Raw genomic sequence first — 24,651 nt, 5'->3', positions numbered from 1 at the left:
TGGTGATTTTCAATGAGAACCTCCAACAAAAGTCATCATTACTGCAAGTAAGAGAGGTCTTACTATTTTAAAGAGTGGCCAAAACCTATCCATACCTCACCCTGATTCCCCTGTAGATGTAATGATCTGGTGAGGAGCAGAAATCAGGTCTATGCTGGTGAATTTCAATGAGAACCTCCAACAAAAGTCATCATTACTGCAAGTAAGAAAGTTCTAACTTATACAGTTTAAGAAATAAATAAATCAAAAGACACGCTCCTGCTGTTTTTCACAAAGGAGATGAAGAAAGAACAGAGCCAAAACAATTATTATTTCAAAGAATGGCCAAAACCTATCCATACCTCACCCTGATTCCCCAGTAGATGTATTGATCTGGTGAGAAGCGGAAATCAGGTCTATGCTGGTGATTTTGAATGAGAACCTCCAACAAAAGTCATCATTATTGCAAGTAAAAAAGTTCTTATTATTTTAAAGAGTGGCCAAAACCTATCCATACCCTCACCCTGATTCCCCAGTAGATGTAATGATCTGGTGAGGAGCGGAAATCAGGTCTATGCTGGTGATTTTCAATGAGAACCTCCAACAAAAGTCATCATTACTGCAAGTAAGAAAGTTCTAACTTATACAGTTTAAGAAATAAATAAATCAAAAGACACGCTCCTGCTGTTTTTCACAAAGGAGATGAAGAAAGAACAGAGCCAAAACAATTATTATTTCAAAGAATGGCCAAAACCTATCCATACCCTCACCCTGATTCCCCAGTAGATGTAATGATCTGGTGAGGAGCGGAAATCAGGTCTATGCTGGTGATTTTCAATGAGAACCTCCAACAAAAGTCATCATTACTGCAAGTAAGAAAGTTCTTATTATTTTAAAGAGTGGCCAAAACCTATCCATACCTCACCCTGATTGCCCTGTAGATGTAATAATCTGGTGAGAAGCGGAAATCAGGTCTTTGCTTGTGAATTTCAGCGAGAGCCTCCAACAAAAGTCATCATGATTGCAAGTAAGAAAGTTCTTATTATTTTAAAGAGTGGCCAAAACCTATCCATACCTCACCCTGATTCCCCAGTAGATGTAATGATCTGGTGAGGAGCAGAAATCAGGTCTATGCTGGTGAATTTCAATGAGAACCTCCAACAAAAGTCATCATTATCGCAAGTAAGAAAGTTCTAACATATACGGTTTAAGAAATAAATAAATCAAAAGACGCGCTCCTGCTGTTTTTCACAAAGAGATGAAGCAAGAACAGAGCCAAAACAATTATTATTATGTTAAAGAATGGCCAAAACCTATCCATACCTCACCCTGATTCCCTTGTAGATGTAATGATCTGGTGAGGAGCGGAAATCAGGTCTATGCTGGTGATTTTTAATGAGAACCTCCAACAAAAGTCATTATTGTTGCAAATAAGAAAGATCTTATTATTTTAAAGAGTGGCCAAAACCTATCCATACCTCACCCTGATTCCCCTGTAGAGGTAATGATCTGGTGAGGAGCAGAAATCAGGTCTATGCTGGTGAATTTCAATGAGAACCTCCAACAAAAGTCATCATTATCGCAAGTAAGAAAGTGCTAATGTATATGGTTTAAGAAATAAATAGATCAAAGACGCGCTCCTGCTGTTTTTCACAAAGAGATGAAGAAAGAACAGAGCCAAAACAATTCTTATTATTTCAAAGAATGGCCAAAACCTATCCGTACCTCACCCTGATTCCCCCGTAGATGTAATGATCTGGTGAGGAGCAGAAATCAGGTCTATGCTGGTGATTTTCAATGAAAACCTCCAACAAATGTCATCATTATTGCAAATAAGTTCTAACTTATACGGCTTAAGAAATAAATCAAAGACGTGCTCCTGCTGTTTTTTACAAAGAGATGAGCGAACTATTGGCGCTTTATAAATACTGTATAATAATAATAATAATAATAAATGAAAGAACAGAGCCAACATTTATTTAATGTATCTTTTTATAAAGAGTGGACAAAGTTAACCTATACCTGACCCTGAATCCCAAATAGATGTAATGTTCTGGTGAGGAAAGGAAATTGGGTCTACCTTGATGCTTTTCAATGAGAAATCGGGTCTACCTTGGTGCTTTTCAATGAGAAATCGGGTCTACCTTGGTGCTTTTCAATGAGAAATCGGGTCTACCTTGGTGCTTTTCAATGAGAAATCGGGTCTACCTTGGTGCTTTTCAATGAGAAATCGGGTCTACCTTGGTGCTTTTCAATGAAAACATTCAACAGAAATGCTCGTTATTCCAAATAGGAAAGTTCCAATTTCCACCTTGGACTCTTTGCGCATCAAAACCAAATCTTTTAATACTAGCTGAAAAGAGTAATCGTTTTTCTTCACCAATTCGTGAGATGCCTATTATACCACAGCTGCTCCTGGCAATGGCAAAGTTGGACAAATATTCCTTTGTCTATCATTTTTGGAACAAATACGTTTCAAAATAAATCAACTCCATAACTTCCACTGCGAGTCCAAAAACTAAAGTTTATGGCAAACTGTTATTGAAACACATAAAATAATAGATTTAGCAGCAATCAATTTTTTTACCTACAAAAAGTCATACCCTTTTAAATCTAATTATTCAAAACACGTCAAAATCAAACATATCTGTTGCCTGCTTTTGATGTTTTGATGCAACAGACATATCTGTTGCATGATATCTAAGATCTTTTTAAAATTGGTATCCTGGTGTCTCAATGACTATAATTGAATCATTATTTATTATTTTTTATTATTATTATTATTATTATTATTATTAAAAAACATACAGGATTTACATAGTGCCAACAGTTCGCACAGCGCATTACGAAATGAGGGCAGACAGTTCAGTTACAATACAATGCAATACAAGAGGAATGAGAGGGCCCTGTTCGTAAGAGGTTACAATCTAAAAAACGGAGGGTCAAGTGATACAAAAGGTATTAGCTGTGGGGGATGAGCTAATGGAGAAAATAAAATTACAGTTATTTGGTGGAGGCAAGATAGGACTGTCTGAAGAGAAAGGTTTAAAAGGATCACCTAACCAAGGACAACGTAGGAGATAGTCAGGCCCATTGGGGTAGGGAGTTCTGGAGGATGTGAGAGGCTCAAGAGAAGTCCTGGAGGTGAGCATGGGAGGAGGTAACAAGGGAGCTAGAGAGAAGGAGGTCTTGGGAGGAATCAAGAGAATGATTAGGTTGGTATTTTGAGACCAGGTTAGTGATGTAACTGGGGCAGAGTTGCGAATGACTTTGTAAGGTATTGTTAGTATTTTGAATTGAATTTGTTGAGTGAATGGAGGCCAATGTAGGGATTAGCAGAGAGAGGTTGCACACTGAATGGTTGGTAAGGTGGATGAGCCTGGCAGCAGCAATCATAGTGAACTGAAAAAGGGATTGCCTATGTAAAGTTAATCCAATGAGGACAGAGTTTCATTAGTTTTCAGAGAGATGACCAGGGAGTGAATTAGAAGCTTTGTGATATCATTGGTTAGGAAGGGATGTATTTTTGAGACGTTGAGTAGGTCGAGGTGGCAAGCTTTGGACAGTGATCGTGTCATGTACCTGATGGGAGACTGAAATGACGAGGTTGGCCTCACTTGTGTCACTAGCCCTGACCCCGCTGGAGTTGGAACAGAGAGAGTCTAGGACCCAGGGGAACAAGAGCGCCAGTAGTTGTTGTTTGCAGCTCTTGCAGATGATGACCTTGGAAGGCTGATGATCCTCTGATTTTGGCACAGTAGTAGTAGGCAGAGCAGGTTTTGTAGGTTGCCAGGTGTGCACCAGAGAAAGGCAGGTAGTGAGGACAAGAGACAGGAGCAGTGTCATAGAATAGCCAGGGTCATCAACAGTTGGGCAGCACGGTACAGAATCAGAAGGAAATGCCAAGGTCAGGAGCAGAGCCGAAGTCAGGAACCAGTATCAATCAGGAGAGTAATCAGAGTCAGGTGAGGAACAAGCCGGGTCAGCAGCAAAGGAATCACACAGGAACAAGCAGAACACGGGGGAGCTGAAGACCAGTCAGCACTGAACATGAGCAGAGACACTCCTTAAATAGGCCATCTGGCACCAATCTTCGCTGTGCGTGTGCACGTGCGTATGCATGTGCACGTGCGCATGCTATGCGCGATCGCGCATTTCTGCACGCATGCACACAACCGGCAATTCTCCTGCAGGAATTCCTATGCGCATGTGATTTGTCTTGACGGAAATCCCTTACAGATCGGATGTGGGGCTGAAAGGAAAGTTCAGAGTCCAGGACTACACCTAGCACCCTGGCAAGCTGGGACAGGCTGATAGTTGTGCTATTGAACTTGACGATCAGGGGAAGGGGCTCCTGGGGGAGGAAATATTATGAGATTGGATTTGGAGAAATTAAGTTTGAGGAAGCGATGTGACATCCAGACTGATATGCCTGTTAGCAAATTAGTGATCTCTGAGGAGACTGATGGAGTGAGCTGAAGGGTAGAGAGGTAGATCTGGGTGTCATCAATGTAGAAGTGGCATTGAAAGCCATGGGAGGCTATCAGCTGACCCAGGGAGGAGGTGTAGATCGAGAACAGGAGAGGTCCAAGAACAGAACCTTGGAGGACTCTGACAGAAAAAGAAAGAGGAGAGGAGGAAGTGGAATTGTAAGGGATAGGTAGGATGAGAACCAACAGAGTGTACAACTAAAGGAGTGAAGTTTTTTATAACGTATTCCAATAAGGGAACATTTATGGACACCCAAACAGATTGTTACTATTATTTATGCCTATCATTCAATACCTGTAAAGACAATAGCAGTATATTGGGTAAATAAATATAAATTCATATTTTAAAAGTTGTATTTCCTTTGTTTATCCATGTTTGCATGCCCCCAATTCTAAATGAGCGAAATAGAGTGTGTTTTTGTCTGTGTGTGTATGTAAGTATGTTTTGTGTGAGTGGGCTATAGGTCTATGAGAAGGCAACTTCAATAATCCAGGTGAGAGATCACTATGACCAGCCTGAAGTGATGATCCCGATAGTGCTCCCCTACTTACTCTGGAATCAGACTCAGTCTTTTCTCCAGACCTAAACGAGCATATAGTATATTAGCTAGGCTGGATGTCCTTGTTCTTCTTTGCATATCAAAGTGGATAGCGTCTGTCAGGAATCCAACCACGGTAGCCTCTAGCACTCCACAGACCGGAATCCCCCAAGGCGCGGTATTTAAGCTCTGACCTGCTTGTTCACCAGGGCCCCTGATGGTGGGGATGGACTTGGAGAAGGCCGAGACCAGGTCGCGGCCCCTGGGTTCACCCAGCTGTGGTAGAGGTACCGCTGAAGGTGTATAGAGGTTAAGAGTCTGATGTGAGGAGGTAACTAGAACAGCGTTGGGCAGGCCGGGTCGGTAACGGTGGTGGAGGTGTAGTACAGAATCAGCAGGCAGAGGGATAAACAGGTCACAAGCCGGGTTCGTCAACAGGAGGTCAGAACGTGCAGGTTTAAGCAGGAGAATGGTCAGACAAAGCCAGGGATCAGAACAGGAGACGGACAGCAAATCAGGGTCAGGCAGGGTCGGCAACAAACAATCTACTCACAGGAACTCAGTAACACAGATAAGACCATACGGCAATTCATTGCAGTCTGATCTTCTTTTAAATATCCCGCCCTGCGCCCTGATTGGTGCCAGGCTTGCGCCCGCGATTGCGAGTGCGCATGTGCGAGCGCCGCTGCAGTCGTGGGTGCCCTGGTCCCAATGCTTGCATGCTAGTGCGGCCGGGCACACCACGCATGCGCAGATCCGCACGCGATTGTGGCAGCCGCTGGGATCCCTGACAGCATCTGGATTTCCCATCAGAGGAGAGGGGTAAAGGCGATCCAAACAGGATCCACAAGTGTAAAACCATCAACGATTTGTTTTTTATTAAAATGAGAATAAATTGCAGACAGGAGGGCACAGTTTTCCATGAATGGTGGACTTGTAGCAAAGTCAAGTGATTTTGGATTTGCACATATAACTTTATATACTCACTGACTGGTCAATATTACCAAATCACCATGCCAGGCTCTCCTGGGGAAGCCAGTGGAGGGGGTACCCAGACAGGTGGAACGCCTGATTGCATTCATATTTACTGCTGCCAGGGTATCTATTGCACGCTCCTGGCGATCCCCCTTGGTCTCCCTTGATCTTCTGAAGGCTAAGTTGACCTGGATAATGGTCAACAAACGTTTGACCGCTATTCTTCAAGACAGGATGTTATATTTTGAAAAAACCTGGGAACCTTGGATGCAATATCTTTCCTCATCATCCTAGGATGGAGAATACTAGACATGGGATGTTGATAAATATAAATCATCTTGCTCTCCGCACCCGACTGTTGGCGAGACCCTTCTTCAACATGTGTCCTTTGTGTCTTCCTTTTTTCTTTCCTTTACTTCCCTTATCTCTATTTTCACGTTTCCCTTTCTGTTTTAACTCGCTTCCGCTTTCCCTTCCCTGGATCTGAGCATCTTCCAACTACAGGTCCCTAAGGGACCCTTTGGTTACCATCAACAGAGATTTATTTTTCTTAGTGAAACATTGTATTTTGTGCATTGTCTGTTCCGGCCCAAAAGGGCTGCAGTTTGTACGGGATGGAGGGGGGGGGGAGGATAGATGTACATCTTCTCTGTACTGTTTTTTAATTTCTTTTACTATTGGAAAACAAAATGAGAAAACACACAAATAAAGTGCATTACAACCTGGCCAGCTCCATGGATTTCTTTAAAAAAGTCCTGGATTCTTTCTTGGATACACAGAATATAACTGGATATAACATTTATAGGTGACGTTGATCCAAGGAATATCCGATTGCCTCTCGGGGGATCAGGAAGGAATTTTTTTCCAGCAGGAGCAAATTGGATCGTGCTTTGCTGGGTTTTTTTTGCCTTCCTCTGGATCAACTGTGGGTGTAGGATTATAACTTATTTTTTATGGTTGAACATAATGGACTTTTGTCTTTTTTTCAGCCGGACTAACTATGTAACTATGTAACAACCCATGCACAAGGAAACCTCGTAATAGAAAACTGATTCCAGAAAAGTGGGGGAGCATTATTGGGATCATCACTTCAGGTTGAAAAGGAAAGAGCTACTGTTTGATAGCTGAGGGCCATGGGACTTCTAGGCCAATGACTGAGAAAATACAAAATATTTCACCTACCCGAAGCACCAATAAAGGGTTTCTACATGTACTTTGCAAAGGCAAACTCTGATGTAAAGGGGAACGCTGTAGACACTGATGTAAGGGGGGGTTCTGCTGACCAGAGACCTCTTTACATCAGAGTTCCACTTTACACCAGAGTCTGCAGCATTCCCCCTTACATCATGGTCTGCAGCATTCCCCTTTACATCGATTCCACAGCAATCCCCCTCGCACTGTAAGGGGGAATCCTGCAGACTCTGAAGTAAGAAAGAACTCTGTGGACTCTTGTGTAAGGAGGAGGGGGCTCTGGTGACCAGAGACTTCCTTATATCAAATTTCCCCTTTACATCACGGATGGTCTGAAGCATAAAGGTTCACAGTGTTCCCCCTTACATCAGGGTCTGTAGAGTTCCGCTTTACATTGTAAGGGGGGACCCTGTGGTCTCTGATATAAAGGGGAACTCTGTGGACTCTGATGTAAGGGATAACTTTGTGGACTGTGATGTAAATGAGAGCTTTGTGGACTGTTTTGAGTTTCTACATGAACTTCCTTTCTCTATTGGCTGGTAGGCATCTTATTTGCAGCACACAGAAATTAAAGTATTACTGTCAGTTTCTGTCAGTTCATTGACCACCTGTATTGACGTAGTGCGATCACCAGGGGAGGACTGACAACTCATGGGGCCCCCGGGCAATAGGGGATCATGGGGCCCCTGTGTCCTTGCCCACACTCAAAGCACACACAAAAAGCCTATTAAAAAGGTACCAGGGGCATTTCATGGGGCCCCCTACTGACCCCGGGCCCTCGGGCAGTGCCTGGGTGCTTGAATGGTCAGTCTGCCCCTGGCGATTACTCACATCAACCACTTTACCGTCAAAGATTACTTGTATTGGTTGCTGTAGGTACAGAAATGGCCTATCTTGATTCCAGCAACACATTTGATACAGTTTCACATAATGATCCAATTAAAAATTTGCACAAGCTAGGACTTAACCCTCGGGCGGTTCAACGGATATGCAGTTGGCTAAAGGATAGATACCAGATGGTGGCTGTAAATGAGGTTAATTCGGAACTGAGACCAGTCCGTAGTAGAATTTTTGCACCTGCGTTTTTTGACACATTTTTGGAAACACTGCAGAAAAGCTTGTAGTGCGTTTTTGATGCATTTTGCGTTTGTTTTTTTCCTTGTTGCTAGGCAGATTTAAAGCACAAAATGCATCAAAATCACACTACAAGCTTTTCTGCAGCATTTCTATTGAAGTCTATAGAACCAAAAACGCAACTTTTTGCATTCAAAAAAGCCCCTGACCCTTTCCAAAAAACGCACCGAGTGAAAATGCAGAGATGTGAACCTGTCCCATAGGAAATTATGTCAAATGGACTGTAGTGTGTGTCTGCAAAACGCTGCGGAAAATGCTTAGGTGCAGGGGCGGACTGAACTTTTGGACACTCGGGCACTGCCCAAGGGCCCAGGGTCAGTAGGGGGCCCCATGAAATGCCCCTGGTACTTTTTATAGGCTTTTTTGGGAGTGCTTAGAGTGTGGGCAAGGACACAGGGGCCCCGTGATCCCCTATTGTCCGCCATGAGTTGTCAGTCCGCCCCTGCTTAGGTGTGAACCTAGGGTTAAAGTGGTTCTAAAGGCTGAAGGTGTTTTACCTTCATGTATTCTATGCATGAAGGTAAAAAACCTTCTCTGTACAACCCCCCCAATCCTTACCTGAACCCCCCCCCCCATCCTCTAATCCAGTGATGTTCTCTTCCTCATTGGCTGAGACAGCCCATTGGCTCCCACTGCTGTCAATCACAGACAGTGGCCCAATAAGGAGAGAGCAGGGGGTGGGAGTGAGCCGCTGCTCTATGTGTCTCAGAGCAGTTCCCCCAGGGCAAGCGTCTTTCCCTGGGGACACTGCTCAAGGGGAGGAGCTAGAGCGCCGACAGCGAAAAAAAGAGGATCAGGGCTGTTTTGTGCGAAACCACTGCACAGATCAGGTAAGTATAGACTGTAAGAATAGACTAAACAAACCTTTAGTGTCACTTTAACCTCTTTGTAATTGTAAACAATACAGTTCTCTCCCGTCAGCTCCTGCACACTGCTTTGTATGGCTCTGCATAGCAGAGGCATACAAAGCAGAGTGCTTACAGTTGAAAGCACACACAGCTTACAGTAAAACAGCACACAGTTAACCCATTGATCGCCCCTCCCGTTAACCCCTTCCTGCCCAGTGTCATTAGTACAGTGTCAGTGCTTTTTATTAGCACTGATCACTGTATTGGTGTCACTGGGGATGTCAGGGACACCAAGTCAGTTCCCCCCCACTGCAGTGAATACCCACTGCAGTCCAGCTATAGGTAGCTGATCGCCGCCATTACTAGTAAAAAAAAAAAAAAAATCCCAGTATATATACCGCCATTTGTAGTGCTATAACGTCACGTAAACCAATTAATTTACACGTATTGGGATTTTTTTTTTTGCAAAGACATGGAGCAGAATACATTATGGCCAAAATTTCTGACAAAATTGTATTGTTTTTTTACTGTATATGTTTAATAGCAAAAAGTCAAAAATATAGTTTTTTTCTCAAAATTTTTGGGCTTTTTTTATAGTGCAAAAAATAAAAACCGCACAGGCGATCAAATACCACCAAAAGAAAGCTCTATTCATGGTAAAAAAAAGGTTGAACTTTAATTTGGGTGCAGCATTGCATGACTGCGCAATTGTCAGTTAAAGTAACGCAGCGCCATAATGCAAAAAATGGCCTGGTCAGGAAGGGTGGGGGGATCCTCAGGAGGGCAAATGTGTCATAATGTGCTAGTATACAGTGCATGCCAGCACATAAAGGCTCAAACTGCCTTAATTCAGGAGTTTACTTTAAAAGATAAGTTCACCATCAGAAACATTTTTAGGATGTAACATGTAACATGCAGCTCCACCCACATGGCCGCATCATTCATTTGCAGTTTTCCGTGAATGAATCAACTACAAGTACCAACATCCTTTGCAGCGGCCAGCTTGCATTTCTCAATGAACTTCCATGGCGCTGTTGAGAGTTGTGGTAGTTCATTGATTCTTCTTGTCAATGTGAAACTGCCTGTCTGTACAATGTACGAGCGCACAGATACACTGACAGCCTGCAAGAATCTGGCATGGCGCCCAAAATCTGCTGATCGCTGGTGCAATGCTTTCCTGGCTCCTAAAAAAAAAAAAATTGTAAATGCACATTTAGACGTTGCGGGGCAGGTTGCAGTTTGTTGCAGTGTAAGGGAAACATTTCTACAATGATACATCAAATTTGTTTTATAATCTGTCTCACTCACTACACCCTTTAAAGTCCAACTCCAGCTTTTCTATCATTTTAAACAGTTTGCATTGGCCAGCTTGGCCCCAAAGAACTATTTCAACTGATATCAAAGGTTTTAAATGAAGGGTGTAGCTCTACTCTACATTTTATCTCAGCTGAAGCTCTGTGCCTACTGCCAAGAGCTATCATTGGTTAATTGGCTGTTGCAGGTGGAGGTGAGTTGTATAAAGGTCTGACCTGGGAGCAGGGTGGATTATCTTCTGCCATGATGGTCTTCTGGGTGAAAAATGGCTGTTGGGTGCGTTTACTGGCTCTGGTTGTAGGTCAGGCATATGTCTCCTGCAGGAAGCATGCTGTGAGGAGACACCAGCGCCATTCTGATCACTGGTGGAGGGTTCATCAGTCTGTATCTGGAATGGGTTCCTCTAGAAGAGTACCCTGGGGGGCTTCAGATCCTGAATTTGGATGGGACACACATAGAAGAGACCCTGGTGCTGATTATAGGACTGGGCATGACTGGGGCTCCTCTAGGATGTATATTGGAGAAGTTGGACAACCCAGACAGCAAGTGGCCCACAATCCTGTCAGTGTGGTGTGTGATGAGGACAAGATGGTGGTGACTGTTCAGAGAGATCTATATGGGAATGGGAAGCTGGTGAAGGCCTCAGATCTGAGCCTGGGATCCCAGCTCTGCCCTCCAGAGTCTTTAAACTCTGAAACTACTGTGGTCTTTCGTGTTGGTTTACAGGAATGTGGAAACACTCCCCAGGTGAGCAGTATGTGGTGTTTGTGTATAATGGATTTATCTTTCTATGATGTAAGGTGTGAATGGGTGGCTTATTGGTTAGCACTTCTGCCTTGCAGTAATTGGGTCAAGGGTTTGATTCCCAAACATGGTGCCTCCTGCATGGAGTTTTCATGTTCTCCCTGTGTTTGTGTGGGTTTCCTCTGGGTACTCCAGTTTCCTCCCACACTCCAAAGACATTCTGGTAGGTTAATTGACTCCTGTCTAAATTGTCCTAGTTTCATCCCTGGCCATTCGGGATTACCTGCATGGTGGGGATTGGGGAAAGGCCTGGCAACCTACCCTGTAAAATAATTGCTAAGAGAATTCATAGAAGAAGTTGCTTGTGAGTGATGGCCCATGCAATCACCAAGGGTTGGCTATGACGGAATGGCTAGATAAGGTGTGAATGGGGTTTTGGGTGTGTGGGTTTTTTTTCCCATATCTCCAGGAAAAGGACATTTCACATGTGATGCGTGTATTTATGTGCACTTAATGCTCATTTTGTGGCATGAATGGACCCTAGTAGATGGGCAAATCTTCCCATGGGTACACTAGTTCTAGGGATTCCTTCCCCTTTTTTTTTTTTTTTTCTTTTTTTTTTGGAGGGATTTCCTCTCAATTCCTTTTTTTTGGCTGTGGGAAGTGAAGGGAATTCTCAATGAAACACAAATGGTAAAAAACCTGATCAGTGTTAACCCTCAATTACTCTATCCTGAATGTTTTTAGTAACTTAGCAGTTCTTAGATCATCTTTCAAGGATGAGTGCAGTCTAATCTGATCCTACCAGAAACCCATCAACCTAGCTTGCTGGTTTAGTGTTCCCACCTATTTTAGTTGAACTACAAAGCACTCCTTTGCATGGTAGGTGATGTCTGTAGTCTAGTTCATTAACCGCTTAAGGACCACCCTATAGCAGATATACTACTACAGGGCGGCACCTGTGTGCACAATCCTATCGTGTGTGTGTGTATATATATCCTGCATTTCCGTGTAGGGGTGCGTGCCCTACCTGTGCTGCCATTCGCAGATGTCAATCACCGGGTCCCGGTTGGTAATTGCCCGTTGGCACCTGGTGATTACCGAGCATCTCCGATAAGGAGGAAGGGTATGTTTGGGTTTTTTTTTTTGTTTTTTCTCTTTCCCCCCCCCCCCCCCCCCCCCCCCCCCCATGATCATAATCACTGTTAGTCCCCCAGTGTCAGAATGTGCGCTGCAGTCCCACTATGTCACTGATCGCCGCCATTACTAGTACAAAACCCATTACAACACTAATTTTCACGTAAACCAATTAATTTACAGGTATTGGAATTTTTTTTCTTTTCTGTAGTAAAGACATGAAGCAGAATACGTTTTGGCCCAAATTATTATTAAATTTGTTTTTACTGGACATGTGTAATAGCAGAAGTCAAAAATATTTTTTTTTTTTCAAAATCGTTAGTCTTTTTTGCTTATAGTGCAAAAAATAAACGCACAGGCGATCAAATACCTCCAAAAGAGCTCAATTTGTGGGGGGTAAATTTTGTTTGGGTGCAGCATTACATAACTGTGCAATTGTCAAAGAAATGCAAAAAATGGCCTGGTCATGGGGGGGGGGGTGGATAAATCAGGAGGGCAAGTGGCTAAAGCAGGCTAGGGGATCACAGTGAGCAAGGATTTCCTCTGAGCCGCAAAGAGCTACTGGCAGGCACACCAAGCAAAAAGGGAACTGGGAGGGGGGGGCCTTCATGGACAACAAATGCCTTCACCTCTACAGAATGTTAATCTGCAATATTACCCCCTTAGTCTTGAGTTTAGACACTCTGAAATGCATGTTAGACGTATCTTGAACTATGGGCTCCAGGGCTTTGTGATCACTGCTTTGCTCCTGGCGAGTCAGAACTAGCGAGCAGCCAGTAAAGCCTAACATCAAGCCCCGTGTGAGTTGCATGCAGGGGCAGACTGACAACTCATGGGGCCCCTGTGTCCTTGCCCACACACAAAAAAGCCAATGAAAGGTACCAGGGGCATCTCATGGGCCCCCTACTGACCCTGGGCCCTCGGGCAGTGCTCGAATGGTCAGTCCGCCCCTGGTTGTATGTGTGGTGATGGTTTTTTTTTTTTTTTTTTTTTTTTTTTAAGTCTCCTAATTAAGACATTTAGTTGTACAATTTGTGTTGCAGATGACTGCAAACTTGCTGCTGTATAGCACCTTTCTGACCTACAAGCCATCTTCTGCCACAAATCTGCCCATCACGAGGACCAGCTCTGCCGTAATCCCTATTAAATGCTATTACCCCAGGTAAGGCCTTCCAATAAAAGTCTTGTTCCTGATATTGGATCATTGTATTTAGTTGAGATGCAAAAGTGTTTTAAAACTGCTAACGGGAGTGTTACTTGTGTGTTTTTTTTTCATAGGCATGACAATGTGAGCAGTAACGCCATACATCCAACATGGGTTCCCTACAGTTCCACTTTAACATATGAGGAGAAGCTAAATTTCTCCCTGCGCCTTATGAATGGTGGGTCTTTCAACGGATTTCCAGTACCAATTTTGAAAACTATGGGCCACTGCCTAGGTCTGCTGTCAAACCATAACTTTCCCTTGGCTATGTTTTTGATATCACTGATAAATTTGAAGTGTGCTGTATGGGAAAGGTTGAGTAAATATGGAATATTCTGATTTTTATACTTTATAAAAATAAATATTCCATAACTAGTACATGCTAGTGGTATCTCTTGTGATGTGACAAGCAAGACTGTCCACATGGAAGAAAAGTATATTTTTAAAATTATTCCCAAATATATTTGCAATACTAGAATTTTGGCTGTATTCTTTTTTTTTTTTTTTTTTTTTTTTTTTTTTTTGTACTGCTTTTATACATTGAAAAATATTTTTTAAAATGCATTTTCAAATATGCTGTCTCCAAAAAATTTTTGGAATGCATTTACAAATGTTAAAATGACTTGTGTTTAAAAAAATAAATAAAAATCTGAATATATATATATATATATATATATATATATATATATATATATATATATATATATATATATATATATATATATATATATATATATATATACATACAATTGAAATATCCAACTGTTAATTTTTTTTGTATGAAGGGTGTATGACTTTAATATAACTACTTGCAGGAAGAACAGTTGCCCAGAGCTCTGCAGTATAGGAGGGCACCCCCTTAGTCATGCAAGTACCAGTTCAGTGGCTGTCAACCAGTGGGCCACAGCTTCATGGCTGCTCTGATGGCTACAGCTCTACCTTCTAATCACAAGAAAGCAAGTGATTGGCCATGAATGGGTAGGGCACACTGCATGCCAACCATTGACCTCCAAAGCAAGTGGGCACAACGTAGCATTCTCTGGCATGTATTAGGAGTGGATATAGTTCTGCGTTCTTCTTGGAAATGCAGGATAGGCAAACAAGAGCCTTTAATTGCATGAGCACTTGACCCACGAGTAAAGTCTAACAAGTCAACAAACTGTAGTACATGGACAAAGGAGGGCCAGTCATGTTGCATCCACCCACTATGATCTTTAAGGACCAAAACAAACTGGCTTGCGTGTGGGGTGTCTTTTGGCTATTAAGGTCAGTCAATGTTTTTGTTTTTTACAGATGACTGGAGTGGTCCCAGTTCTTCTATCGTCTTTCAACTTGGAGAACCTTTGAAAATAGAGGCCACTGTAGATGCAAACAATCATATTCCTTTGAGAATTCTTGTAGACCGATGTGTGGCCACACTGAATCCAAATACCACACAAGGACCTTCTTATGAAATCATTGCTTACAATGGGTAAGTACTATCAAGTCTTTCTGAATAAGCGGTTCTCAACCTGTGGGTCGTGACCCTTTTGGGGGTCATGGCCCTTTCACAGGGGTCGCCTAAGACCATCGGAAAAAAACAGATTTCCAATTTGGTCTTAGGAACTGAGACACTGCTCCTCTGTCTCTCCAGGTGGGTCTGCCCCACTATCATAGAGATGACATGTCCCTGTCCCAGCTTGGCCCGATCTTCTGCCACCCATTAAATCTATCCCCTCCACCATGTGTTCCGGATGATTGGTGCTGCAGCGATCCAGAATGTCATGAGCTACACATCTTCCAACCTGGGGAAGAGCTGTGTTGTGAGGAAATGTGCGGCTCCTGGAGATGAATGGCTACAATATCCTAGCTGCTGAGCCATGGCCGTCCCTCCCTGAGGCCAACTCCCATACATATTCCACTGCACTGCAGGACACTACAACTCCACATCTTAAGAACACTCAGAATGACTGACTTGGCATAACTGCCTTCTATACCCTGAGTGGTGCAGTTGCTTGGGGACACTATGCACATGCCTTGTGAGTGATGTGGTAGGCAGGCTCTGTGCTGGAAGCGGTACAGCTTACCGGCTCTCCTCACTCGCTGTAGAACACTGCATGTTTGTGGAATAATTATAATTTTTTTTTTTTTGGGGGGGGTTGCAACTTAATGACCAAGGACAAATGTGGGTCTTGTGGTTCCACAGGTTGAGAACCACTGCTCTAGATGGAATGGTAACGCTGCTCTAGATGAGATGGTATGACTATTTTCATCACCAGAGCCTAAGAATGGCTAAAGTGCTTGCCTAGCATGGCTTAGATTATATGTAAATAACCTAATGTGTTACCCCATAATCTTTGGAAAGATTTGTGACCAAGAACTTTTTTTTTTTAATTTTGGTGGGGGGGTTCCCCTCAAAATCCATACCAGACCCAAAGGGCATGGTTTGGATAAGGGACCCCACACCATTTTTAAAGCATCTTAATTGGGAAATGCTGACAATTATCCTTCAGTTGGGACTCCACTGGCCGCTGAAATAATGAGGCTACGTTCACACTAGCATTGTGTGCAGGCAGCAGAAAGGCGTTTGGGAAGTTTTTTTTTTTTGTTTTTTTTTTTTTTTTTTTTACAGCTTTCCAAACTCCTTGGAAAATTCTGCACATTGCAGCACATAATGCTGTTCTCACAGGAGCATTGGCGTCACGGCATAACGGATGCCTCTGGTCAAGTCAGGAGGCGTTGAAGCCTCCTATTCAAGTCTATGGTGCCGCTCCACAAACTCCCAGCTGGCGTGTGCGGTTGAGAGGCATTTGTGGAGCGTTAACACCAAACTTCATTTATAGGCATTTGTGGGGCGTTTTTAACGCTTGGCAACTGTGCATATGGCGTTTTTTTGAGTTTTGCAGAGCCTTAAACAGTCCACAAACGCCGGACCAACGCTTGTCAAACACTATAGGGGTGTTTGGCAAGAGCTGGAAATAAGTGTGAACGAGCCCTGAATGTTTCACTACTAAAATGTCACACGAGTTATATTATTTAACTGAGCGGCATCTTTCCACGTAGTCGGATACGTTGAGATACCACTCAGTTGTTCGTGGTTGAACATTCTGTATTTTTTTGGATGTTGTGACCGTGAACTAAATAGGGGTATTTGGCTCATCACTAGTTAAGATGCTGGAGCCTGAAGCTGATTTTAAATTGGCTCAGGTGTGGACATCACCTCACTTCCCCCCCACAGTACACTGCTCTAGAAGCAGGCGCTTGGCAGTCCTGCTTGATTCCTCATCCATTCTCTTACAGAAATTAGGTTCAAGATGATGAATTCTCTTCTCGGCTGTAGTAACCATTAAAGTGTTACTAAACCCACAACAGTACAATCAGTCTGTAGATGCAGTAAAGCATGCTTGTTATACTCGCTGTGGAACCTAAGAGGGTTGATAATCCCCTTCTACTGTCCCTAATCTGATAGAACAGAGCCTTGGGAGGGCAAGCTTTACACATTCAGGGGTCCAGCCTCATGGGACAATTGGGGGAGAATGAAAAGTCCTAGTTGTAACCAGTGCTCAGCTTGACACTGATAGAGGTCACAAGACTGCTATATACTACTGATTGCATAAAAGTATTGATTTATTTTTACTAAAATTGCATTTCTGTGTAATGTGGGAGACCGGATATGGTGACTGCGGGGTCCAGGGAGACCATATAGTTAATGTGGGAATAAAGTTTTGGTACGTGGGTGCACTAGAACCCTGGCTGCCATTGTGCTACATGCTGGGGTCCTGTGCACTCCTTTGCCTTTAAGAAGGGTGGGCTCCCTCAGGTTCACCTGCCCTTGATCTATCCATTAAATGGATGTGCCTCTACTATGGGGACTCTCTAATTGTAGAGTTAGAACCACAGAATATCAGGGTGCCATGATGTGGCTTATGTATGTATTTGCAAATGTGTGCTAACTAAACCCCTGTAATAAAACTCATACTGTTAGACAGGTTAATTTGCTTGTTAGCAAGCTGGCTGGCAAGTTGTCCAAGAACATTGTTCTCTCCCCTTTATTCACATAGTGAATGCAGGGTCCAGGGGGAGACCGGGTATAGTGAATGCAGGGTCCAGGGGGAGACCGGGTATAGTGAATGCAGGGTCCAGGGGGAGACCGGGTATAGTGAATGCAGGGTCCAGGGGGAGACCGGGTATAGTGAATGCAGGGTCCTGAGTTTAGTAACACTTTAAGTAACTTGTATTGCAATTAGCATGGCAGCTTCCCTCCTGAAAACACTGTTTTCACTTGCAGGAAAGTAAGGGGGAGGGGACTAATGTGTTTACATGGGACTTAAAGTTGGAAATTTTAACTTAATTTTTTTTTTTTTTTTTTTTTTGGGGAAGGTGTTTAATTGATGGAAAACAAGAAGATTCAAGTTCTGCCTTCAGAGCTCCAAGGCCCGACCCAAGCAAGCTTCAGTTTTCAGTTGATGCTTTTATGTTTATTAATGCAAACTCACCTTTGGTAAGACCATCAATTATTATTTTTTTTTTATTTTGTGCTGCTTATTGCAAATGAGGAATTTGTAACTTTTTTTTTTTTTTTTTTTTTTTTTTTTTTTTATATAGATCTTTATTACCTGTTTCTTGAGGGCTGTAACAAATGATGCTTCACCTGATGCCTTAAACAAAGCCTGTTCATACAGTAAAACAAACAGGTAGGTAGCCATGCATTGAAAGCTAATAGAAGTGACTTCTAACTTGCATGCCTATTATGTCACATCCTATGCTTGTATATTGAAATGAGCTGAACATGCCTATCGCCTTTCCAGAAATTGTGTGTGGGGGGGGGGGGGGGGGTTGTAAAGAACCAGTCATCAGCAGATCAGATGCCATGCAGGTCTCCTGCAGACTGTCAATGTATCTGCTTGCTCGCTCATACCATATGAGCAAGCTGATACTTCTGACAGGAAGACTCAAACTGCCACAGCATCGTGCTAGTTCATGGAGTACTACTTGCTGAGAGCCGCTAAGGCTGTTGGGACCTGTAGTCTGTTCATAAAGATTACTGGGAATGATGCAGCTGTCTTTGGTGGAGCCCCACATGGCCATGCTGTTTGAAAAGTGACAACTAGCATGGGGAACTCCCTATACTTCCCACAGGAGGGGGGGGGGGTGGCAGCTGCAGGACTGTGAGTGTTATGTGCCACCAAAAGTGGATTTAACATGTTCCCAAAGGTGAACTTATCATTTTAAACAGTTCTGCCCTTTTTATGGAGTAATAGAAAAGGAATGGTCAAACCTTCCCTGGAGGACATAAAGGAATTTTGGTAATGCTCCTTCAAAAATTTTAACTCATTAAAATGGAAACCATTTTAGGCCCCTTAATAAAGGGAGATCCTCAGACCCATTATGTACATCCATACATGTCACCAGCATTGTAGATCCATGTACATGGCAAAGTTAAAGCCACACATTTTGGCCACTGAAAACTGTTACTGACAGGTCTGGCAAATGACAGCTTGTATATAGAAGGGGATTGGGTTATACAGAACGGGATGGTCACTGTGCCTTCAGTATGAATTCCTGGGATTCGGCTTTAATATGGTTTAGAACACCCATTCTGGTGCAGAAAAGTGTGTGTGTGCGTTTACCATGCGTGCACACTTTGCCAATAGTAAATCCACCCTGCTGGCTCCCTCTACTCTTTAACTGACTTTGGGGTATGTGTGAATGCTTAAAGGGGATAGTAAGGTAAGAACCCCGCTGGTGAATTAATCTTGCAAGGTTTATCAGGGCTTTCTGACACATGCCTGAAATGCGGTGCATTTTGAATAGCAGGGTTGGTGGGGAGATTATTTTTTATATATAGAATTCTTTGTTCTAAAGCTTGTATCTTTGAACAATGGCCAAATGGTTTCTTTTATCTGGCCTTGCTATTTTGGTTCAATCACTGCAGGAACTAAATATTAACTATTGTTGCAGCTGGTTTGCTGTTGAGGGTCCTAACAGTATCTGTAGCTGCTGTGACCAGGGAAGATGTGACCAGACCACTTCTGGATCCCGAAGGCTTGGTTTGAATAAAGGGTCAAGACGACACTGGAGGAGAGAAGCTTCTTATGGTAGATACTGAGTGACTGCTTCATACAAATTAGTAGAGGCCAGTAAAGATCATGGTTTGGAATTCCTGATTCTCTATGGATCCGGTATCTAAATGTATGTAGTTGGGTGAATTGTGCAGTCCCTTTCTAATCCTGGCTGTATTTTTTTTTTTTTTTTTTTTTTTTTTTTTTTTTTCACCAATGCCTGACATTTGAACACTGCTGCATGTCATGTTTTGGAGCTTTTGTAGTTTAGGTGTGTATCTCCCCCTACAACAATACTTGCTCACAACTGGTATTGTCCATCCCTATCCCCAACCAATACAATTCCAATATTCCTGCTGCATTGTGCACAATTGCACTGACAGGGTAGTACAGCAAGCCCTCCAGTGCTCAGTTGAAGGGGGGGGGGGGTGCAGCAAGTGGGAGGCCTGGCTTCTCTTCCTTGCTGTGCTGCAAGGAGAGCCATTCATTTTTTGCTTTAGCAGGAATTGTCTGTTTACTATAATGTAGTTTTTTTTTTTTAGCAAAGAGAATTTTGATATTTTCAGGGGGTCCTATTGGGCAGGCTGTGTAGGGCCCTGTTTCTAAAAGCAGCCCTCTACACAAGTGCTTGGTGAGCAGAGGCATGCAAGGCCTACATAGACTAGAGCATCCTAAATCATCCTCTTGGTAAAACCAAGTCTATTAACATGTATTAAAGTTGTACATTTTAAGCCCAATTAAATCCCTGAATCAAATATTAAATTGGGGGGGTGTTAAAGTTGCTCATGAGTCTCTGATGGCAAATGCTGCCTGCTGCACCCCTCTCACCCCTGATCTTGCTAGAACAAGTTTTTCCTACTGGAACATCTTCATTTTGGTAAATTCAGTATGTGGACTTTACCATCAGTCCTGGTAACCATGTTCTCATTAATGTCCCGTCCTATCTAGGACATGGATGCTAATAACTACCCCTTATATTTACTTTAAGAAACCTAATCCAGATTTTAAATGGATTTTTTTTTGTCCTTTGTTTAGACATTAAACCACAGGATGAATGGTTTGCAACACTCGGACCTCTGTATGTAGTAGGATCAGATGGTGACAAGGCCCTAACGATGAACCAATCGTCATCATGGATATTTGAAATCTGGATGGTGGCAGGAGTCTGCTTGCTGTGGCTTGTTGGATTAATAGCGTGTATATTGGTTTGGAACATTAAGCCTAAGAAAACCCTGTCTCCAAAACAATAAAATAAATTTTGTAGTTGTACTTTAACTTTGACTCTGCACTTATTGGCCTAGAGAAACTGAAGTAATCATCCTAGTACACTTTCATGCTCTTTACACTCTAGCAAGGGGTTTGAGTAAAAACTTGATTATAGGGCAGCTAATGCTCTGTATTGCTTATGAATGCAGAAGAACAGTGTCTGGGCACTTCTTCACGAAAAAAGGAAACCACGGGAGGAGGAATATCTATGTACAATTATCAAACACATTTTGCTTAACTGCAGCCCTTTGTCAGCCTAGTCCAAGCTCTTAACCATTGGTTTACCAAGCTGGGAATGTTCTGTAGCTCAAGTAAAACTGGTCAAGGCCAACACTTGGTTTATATTGGTATAGAAAAGGTAGTGTTTGTGGGCCCACAAAGTCCAGAACCAAGTGTGTTGAAGGAAGGATCAGCAGGTATTCTGTGGCTGCAGTGTTTACTGTAAACCTAGGGCAAGTATGAAGGGGTTTATTTTGGTCAGACACTTTAAGGTTCATAATAGTATGATTCATAATGGATTAACCAGTCTGTTTAAAGTAACAAAACTACTGTTAGTTACAAAACTGTAGAGAAGAGGCTTGTACTTGCCTATTCTCGGGTCTGGTGACATGATCTCCCCAGTAGCTAGCTTTGAAGGGGAGAGATCACCAACAATGATGGCATGCCTATGTAATCAGGGGTGTATCATGGAATCGGTGGGCCCTAGACATGATCAAAAATAAAGATTCAATGTACAGTGTGCCATGGTGAAAAGTGGGTGTGGCTTAAATTGTACTAAATATTGGGCATGGCTTAAAGGTGTGGTTAAATAGTCAAATGACTTGTAGTACGGAATGTACAGTACAACATGTGTGCAGGATGGTGTCAGAGCAATGGACCATGTCAATTTTTATTTTGTAACAATTACAACTCCTGGGGGGCATTGAGAGATTGGGGGTCCAAACAGATGCCTAACATGGGGGGTTTCTGCATTGAAGATGGATGAACAGGAGACAGAGGCTCTGATCCATTCATAAACTGAAGCAAACCGTTATGTTTCTGTACAGAACACTGATTCTGCTTCAGAAAAGGGGCCAGTAAATGACATGTACTGGTCCCTTCCTCTGCTGTTTGAAAGTGTCTGGTTTCACTATCTTTCAGGATGGAGAGCAAAGATTCAGTGTAGCACTCATGACCCAAACCCCCCCCACCCCTGTACCAGGACAAGGTCCTTCAGAGCACAAATGTCACCAATCCAACCAGAGGAAAAGTTGGGTGGAATGCAATGCGCCAAACTGAAACTTGTACCTTCTATCCAGCTGTGTTTAAAAAAATAAAAAAAAATAAATAAAATAAAAAAGACATTGGGGCATGGGCAGGATCAGAAGTAGAGCCCTCCTGAGCAAGTGTACTGTGTGTGGGTTTTTTTTTTTGTTTTGTTGGGGGGGTGCTTTGTGGCATTGTTTTGATAGTTGGGGTATCAGTTAACCCCATGTCTGCTGGAGCCCAGTGAGAGCCAAATCCCCAGCTGTTAGCTGCATTATATTATGTAGCCAGCAGGTGCTACTGAAGTCTTTATTTAGAATTGGGTGCTGCGCCCTATGATATACTGTATAGTCAATGTAATGGTATACTATAACAATGGGTTAAATACTGTGCCTTGTATCAATATATAATCAAATAATTTCACGCAAAATACTGTAAAATATCAATTCAACTGCATGCAAATATTATCCAATTATAATACAAAGTGTGAATATAAATTATGATATTATAATTAATAAAATAAGTGTCCAAAAAGTGTATGTCCAAATGTTTCTTGCTGTTGAAAGCTGTATTATATTTACTAGGATAATGTCTTATATGCACTCACCTTCCAAAGACTATTTGGCTAGCATGGCTAAATTGAAAGGAGCTGTTATATAATCCTCTGGGATGGGCTGACGGCTCTCCTCTGTACTCCTGGGTCTACTGCTGCTAGTAACCTTTGTGTATGGGGGTCTCTCCTTCCTCAAACTGCTTAGTCCATCTCCCCATTAGAGCAGGGGGGAAAAGTATATAGTGCCTTATAGTTTTAAAATAGATTTATTGTGTGCCCATATTGCACTCAATTGTTTAAAAACAATTTTGTGCTTTGTGGTATAAGAACCGCTGCATGTGGATGTGACCAGCCTCCTCAGTGTGTCTACACACATCGTCAATACTCACCGTTCTGGAAGTCAGGTACATGGTGACATCAGTGCCCCTCACCAACACGTTGCGCCACAGGGTCGTGTGGCTTCGTCTGGGGGATTTGATAGGTGCTACTGAAGTGTCTGCCAGTTACTTGACAGCTTCCTTCTGGAAAGGAAGGTATGTCTCTTCTGATCATCTTTCCCTGCTACCCCATCTCAACATCACATCTGCTACATGAATTTTTGCTGCAGCTCTAGCACTTATGGAGGAGATTGAGCTGCAGGGGGAGAAGTTTTAGATGGGACTGGCAGTACTCCTCAATCCTGAAATAATGGAGCCTGCAGAGGACTTCTCTGGGATTGGAGGGCCACAGAAACGTTACTCGGGGCCAGACACAATCGTTACTCGGGGCCAGACACAATCGTTACTCGGGGCCAGACACAATCGTTACTCGGGGCCAGACACAATCGTTACTCGGGGCCAGACACAATCGTTACTCGGGGACAGACACAATCGTTACTCGGGGACAGACACAATCGTTACTCGGGGACAGACACAATCGTTACTCGGGGACAGACACAATCGTTACTCGGGGACAGACACAATCGTTACTCGGGGACAGACACAATCGTTACTCAGGGACAGACACAATCGTTACTCAGGGACAGACACAATCGTTACTCAGGGACAGACACAATCGTTACTCAGGGACAGACACAATCGTTACTCAGGGACACAGAATTGTTACTGAGGGCCACAGAACCGTTACTTAGGGCCACAGAACCGTTACTTAGGGACAGACACAGAATTGTTACTGAGGGACACAGAAACGTTACTGAGGGACACAGAAACGTTACTGAGGGACACAGAAACGTTACTGAGGGACACAGAATTGTTACTCAGGGACACAGAATTGTTACTGAGGGACAGACACAGAATTGTTACTGAGGGACACAGAAACGTTACTCAGGGACACAATTGTTACTCAGGGACACAGAATTGTTACTCAGGGACAGACACAGAATTGTTACTCAGGGACACAGAATCGTTTAATTAAAGAGTATGTCAGACAACATGCAGAGGAGTGGCAGAGGAGGCAATGTTTTAGGAGCGAGCAGACGTGGCAGCAGAGGAAGGGGTCGAGGCAGCACTATTCGCAGCCAGAGGCCAGTGCTCCCGGTGTCATCCAGCGGTCGTGTCTCCACCGACAACCCTGTCGTCATCGATTGGTTGGCTCGGTCGTCTTCCTCTTCCCAGGTCACCTCTGACACCTACAGCCAACGGTCGGTGGGTACGTCAGACACAACCGTTAGTTGGCATGGCCCGGGACCAAGCCCACTGAAATCACGTGTCCTCTACCTGCCCCTGTCCTTTGGTGTTCCCTCACCAAGCGAAGTATCGCATGCTGTGGGCTCAGCCCCACTGTACAGTGAGGAAGAGCAAACAGAGGGCGGTCAGGAACGGGGGGAGACATCCGCCTCTTCAGCAGCCAGGCGAAGAAGTAGTGGCGAGGAGAGTGGCTCGGTAGCCGGTCTAGAGACAGGTCTGTCTCCTGACCCACACGCAGCTGAGGGGGCTAGTAGTGAGGCGGAGACCCTAATTGATGATGATGAGGCTGATCGCACTTGGCAGCCT

At 43.4% G+C, this 24,651-nt stretch overlaps 1 protein-coding gene across 1 annotated transcript; it reads left to right on the top strand.

Annotated features, from left to right (window-relative positions):
• Window positions 1–10,965: 10,965 nt before the first annotated feature.
• Window positions 10,966–20,871, top strand: LOC149452670 (zona pellucida sperm-binding protein 3-like). Its single transcript, XM_089689241.1, has 8 exons — window positions 10,966–11,217; window positions 13,395–13,513; window positions 13,630–13,733; window positions 14,849–15,026; window positions 17,915–18,035; window positions 18,140–18,228; window positions 19,496–19,632; window positions 20,632–20,871. Exons 1-8 carry the CDS (start codon window positions 10,981–10,983, stop codon window positions 20,844–20,846), a joined length of 1,200 nt encoding a protein of 399 aa, XP_089545367.1. The 5' UTR covers window positions 10,966–10,980; the 3' UTR covers window positions 20,847–20,871.
• Window positions 20,872–24,651: the final 3,780 nt, after the last annotated feature.

Source organism: Staurois parvus, unplaced genomic scaffold (assembly GCF_062004578.1).
Source record: "Staurois parvus isolate SC_StPar_1 unplaced genomic scaffold, SC_StPar_1.0 ptg000470l, whole genome shotgun sequence".
NCBI classification, from domain to species: Eukaryota; Metazoa; Chordata; class Amphibia; order Anura; family Ranidae; genus Staurois; species Staurois parvus.
The sequence above is the reverse complement of the archived record's forward strand: the minus strand, read 5'-3'. Positions and strand labels throughout refer to the sequence as shown.

What these genes read in the sequence shown, in the direction of transcription:
- LOC149452670 (XM_089689241.1), top strand. Translation starts at nt 10,981, where the DNA reads ATGTATATTGGAGAAGTTGGACAACCCAGACAGCAAGTGGCCCACAAT. An exon ending in AATGTGGAAACACTCCCCAG is followed by an intron (nt 11,218 to 13,394) that starts GTGAGCAGTATG and finishes TTTGTGTTGCAG; the next exon opens with ATGACTGCAAACTTGCTGCT. An exon ending in GAGGAGAGAAGCTTCTTATG is followed by an intron (nt 19,633 to 20,631) that starts GTAGATACTGAG and finishes TCCTTTGTTTAG; the next exon opens with ACATTAAACCACAGGATGAA.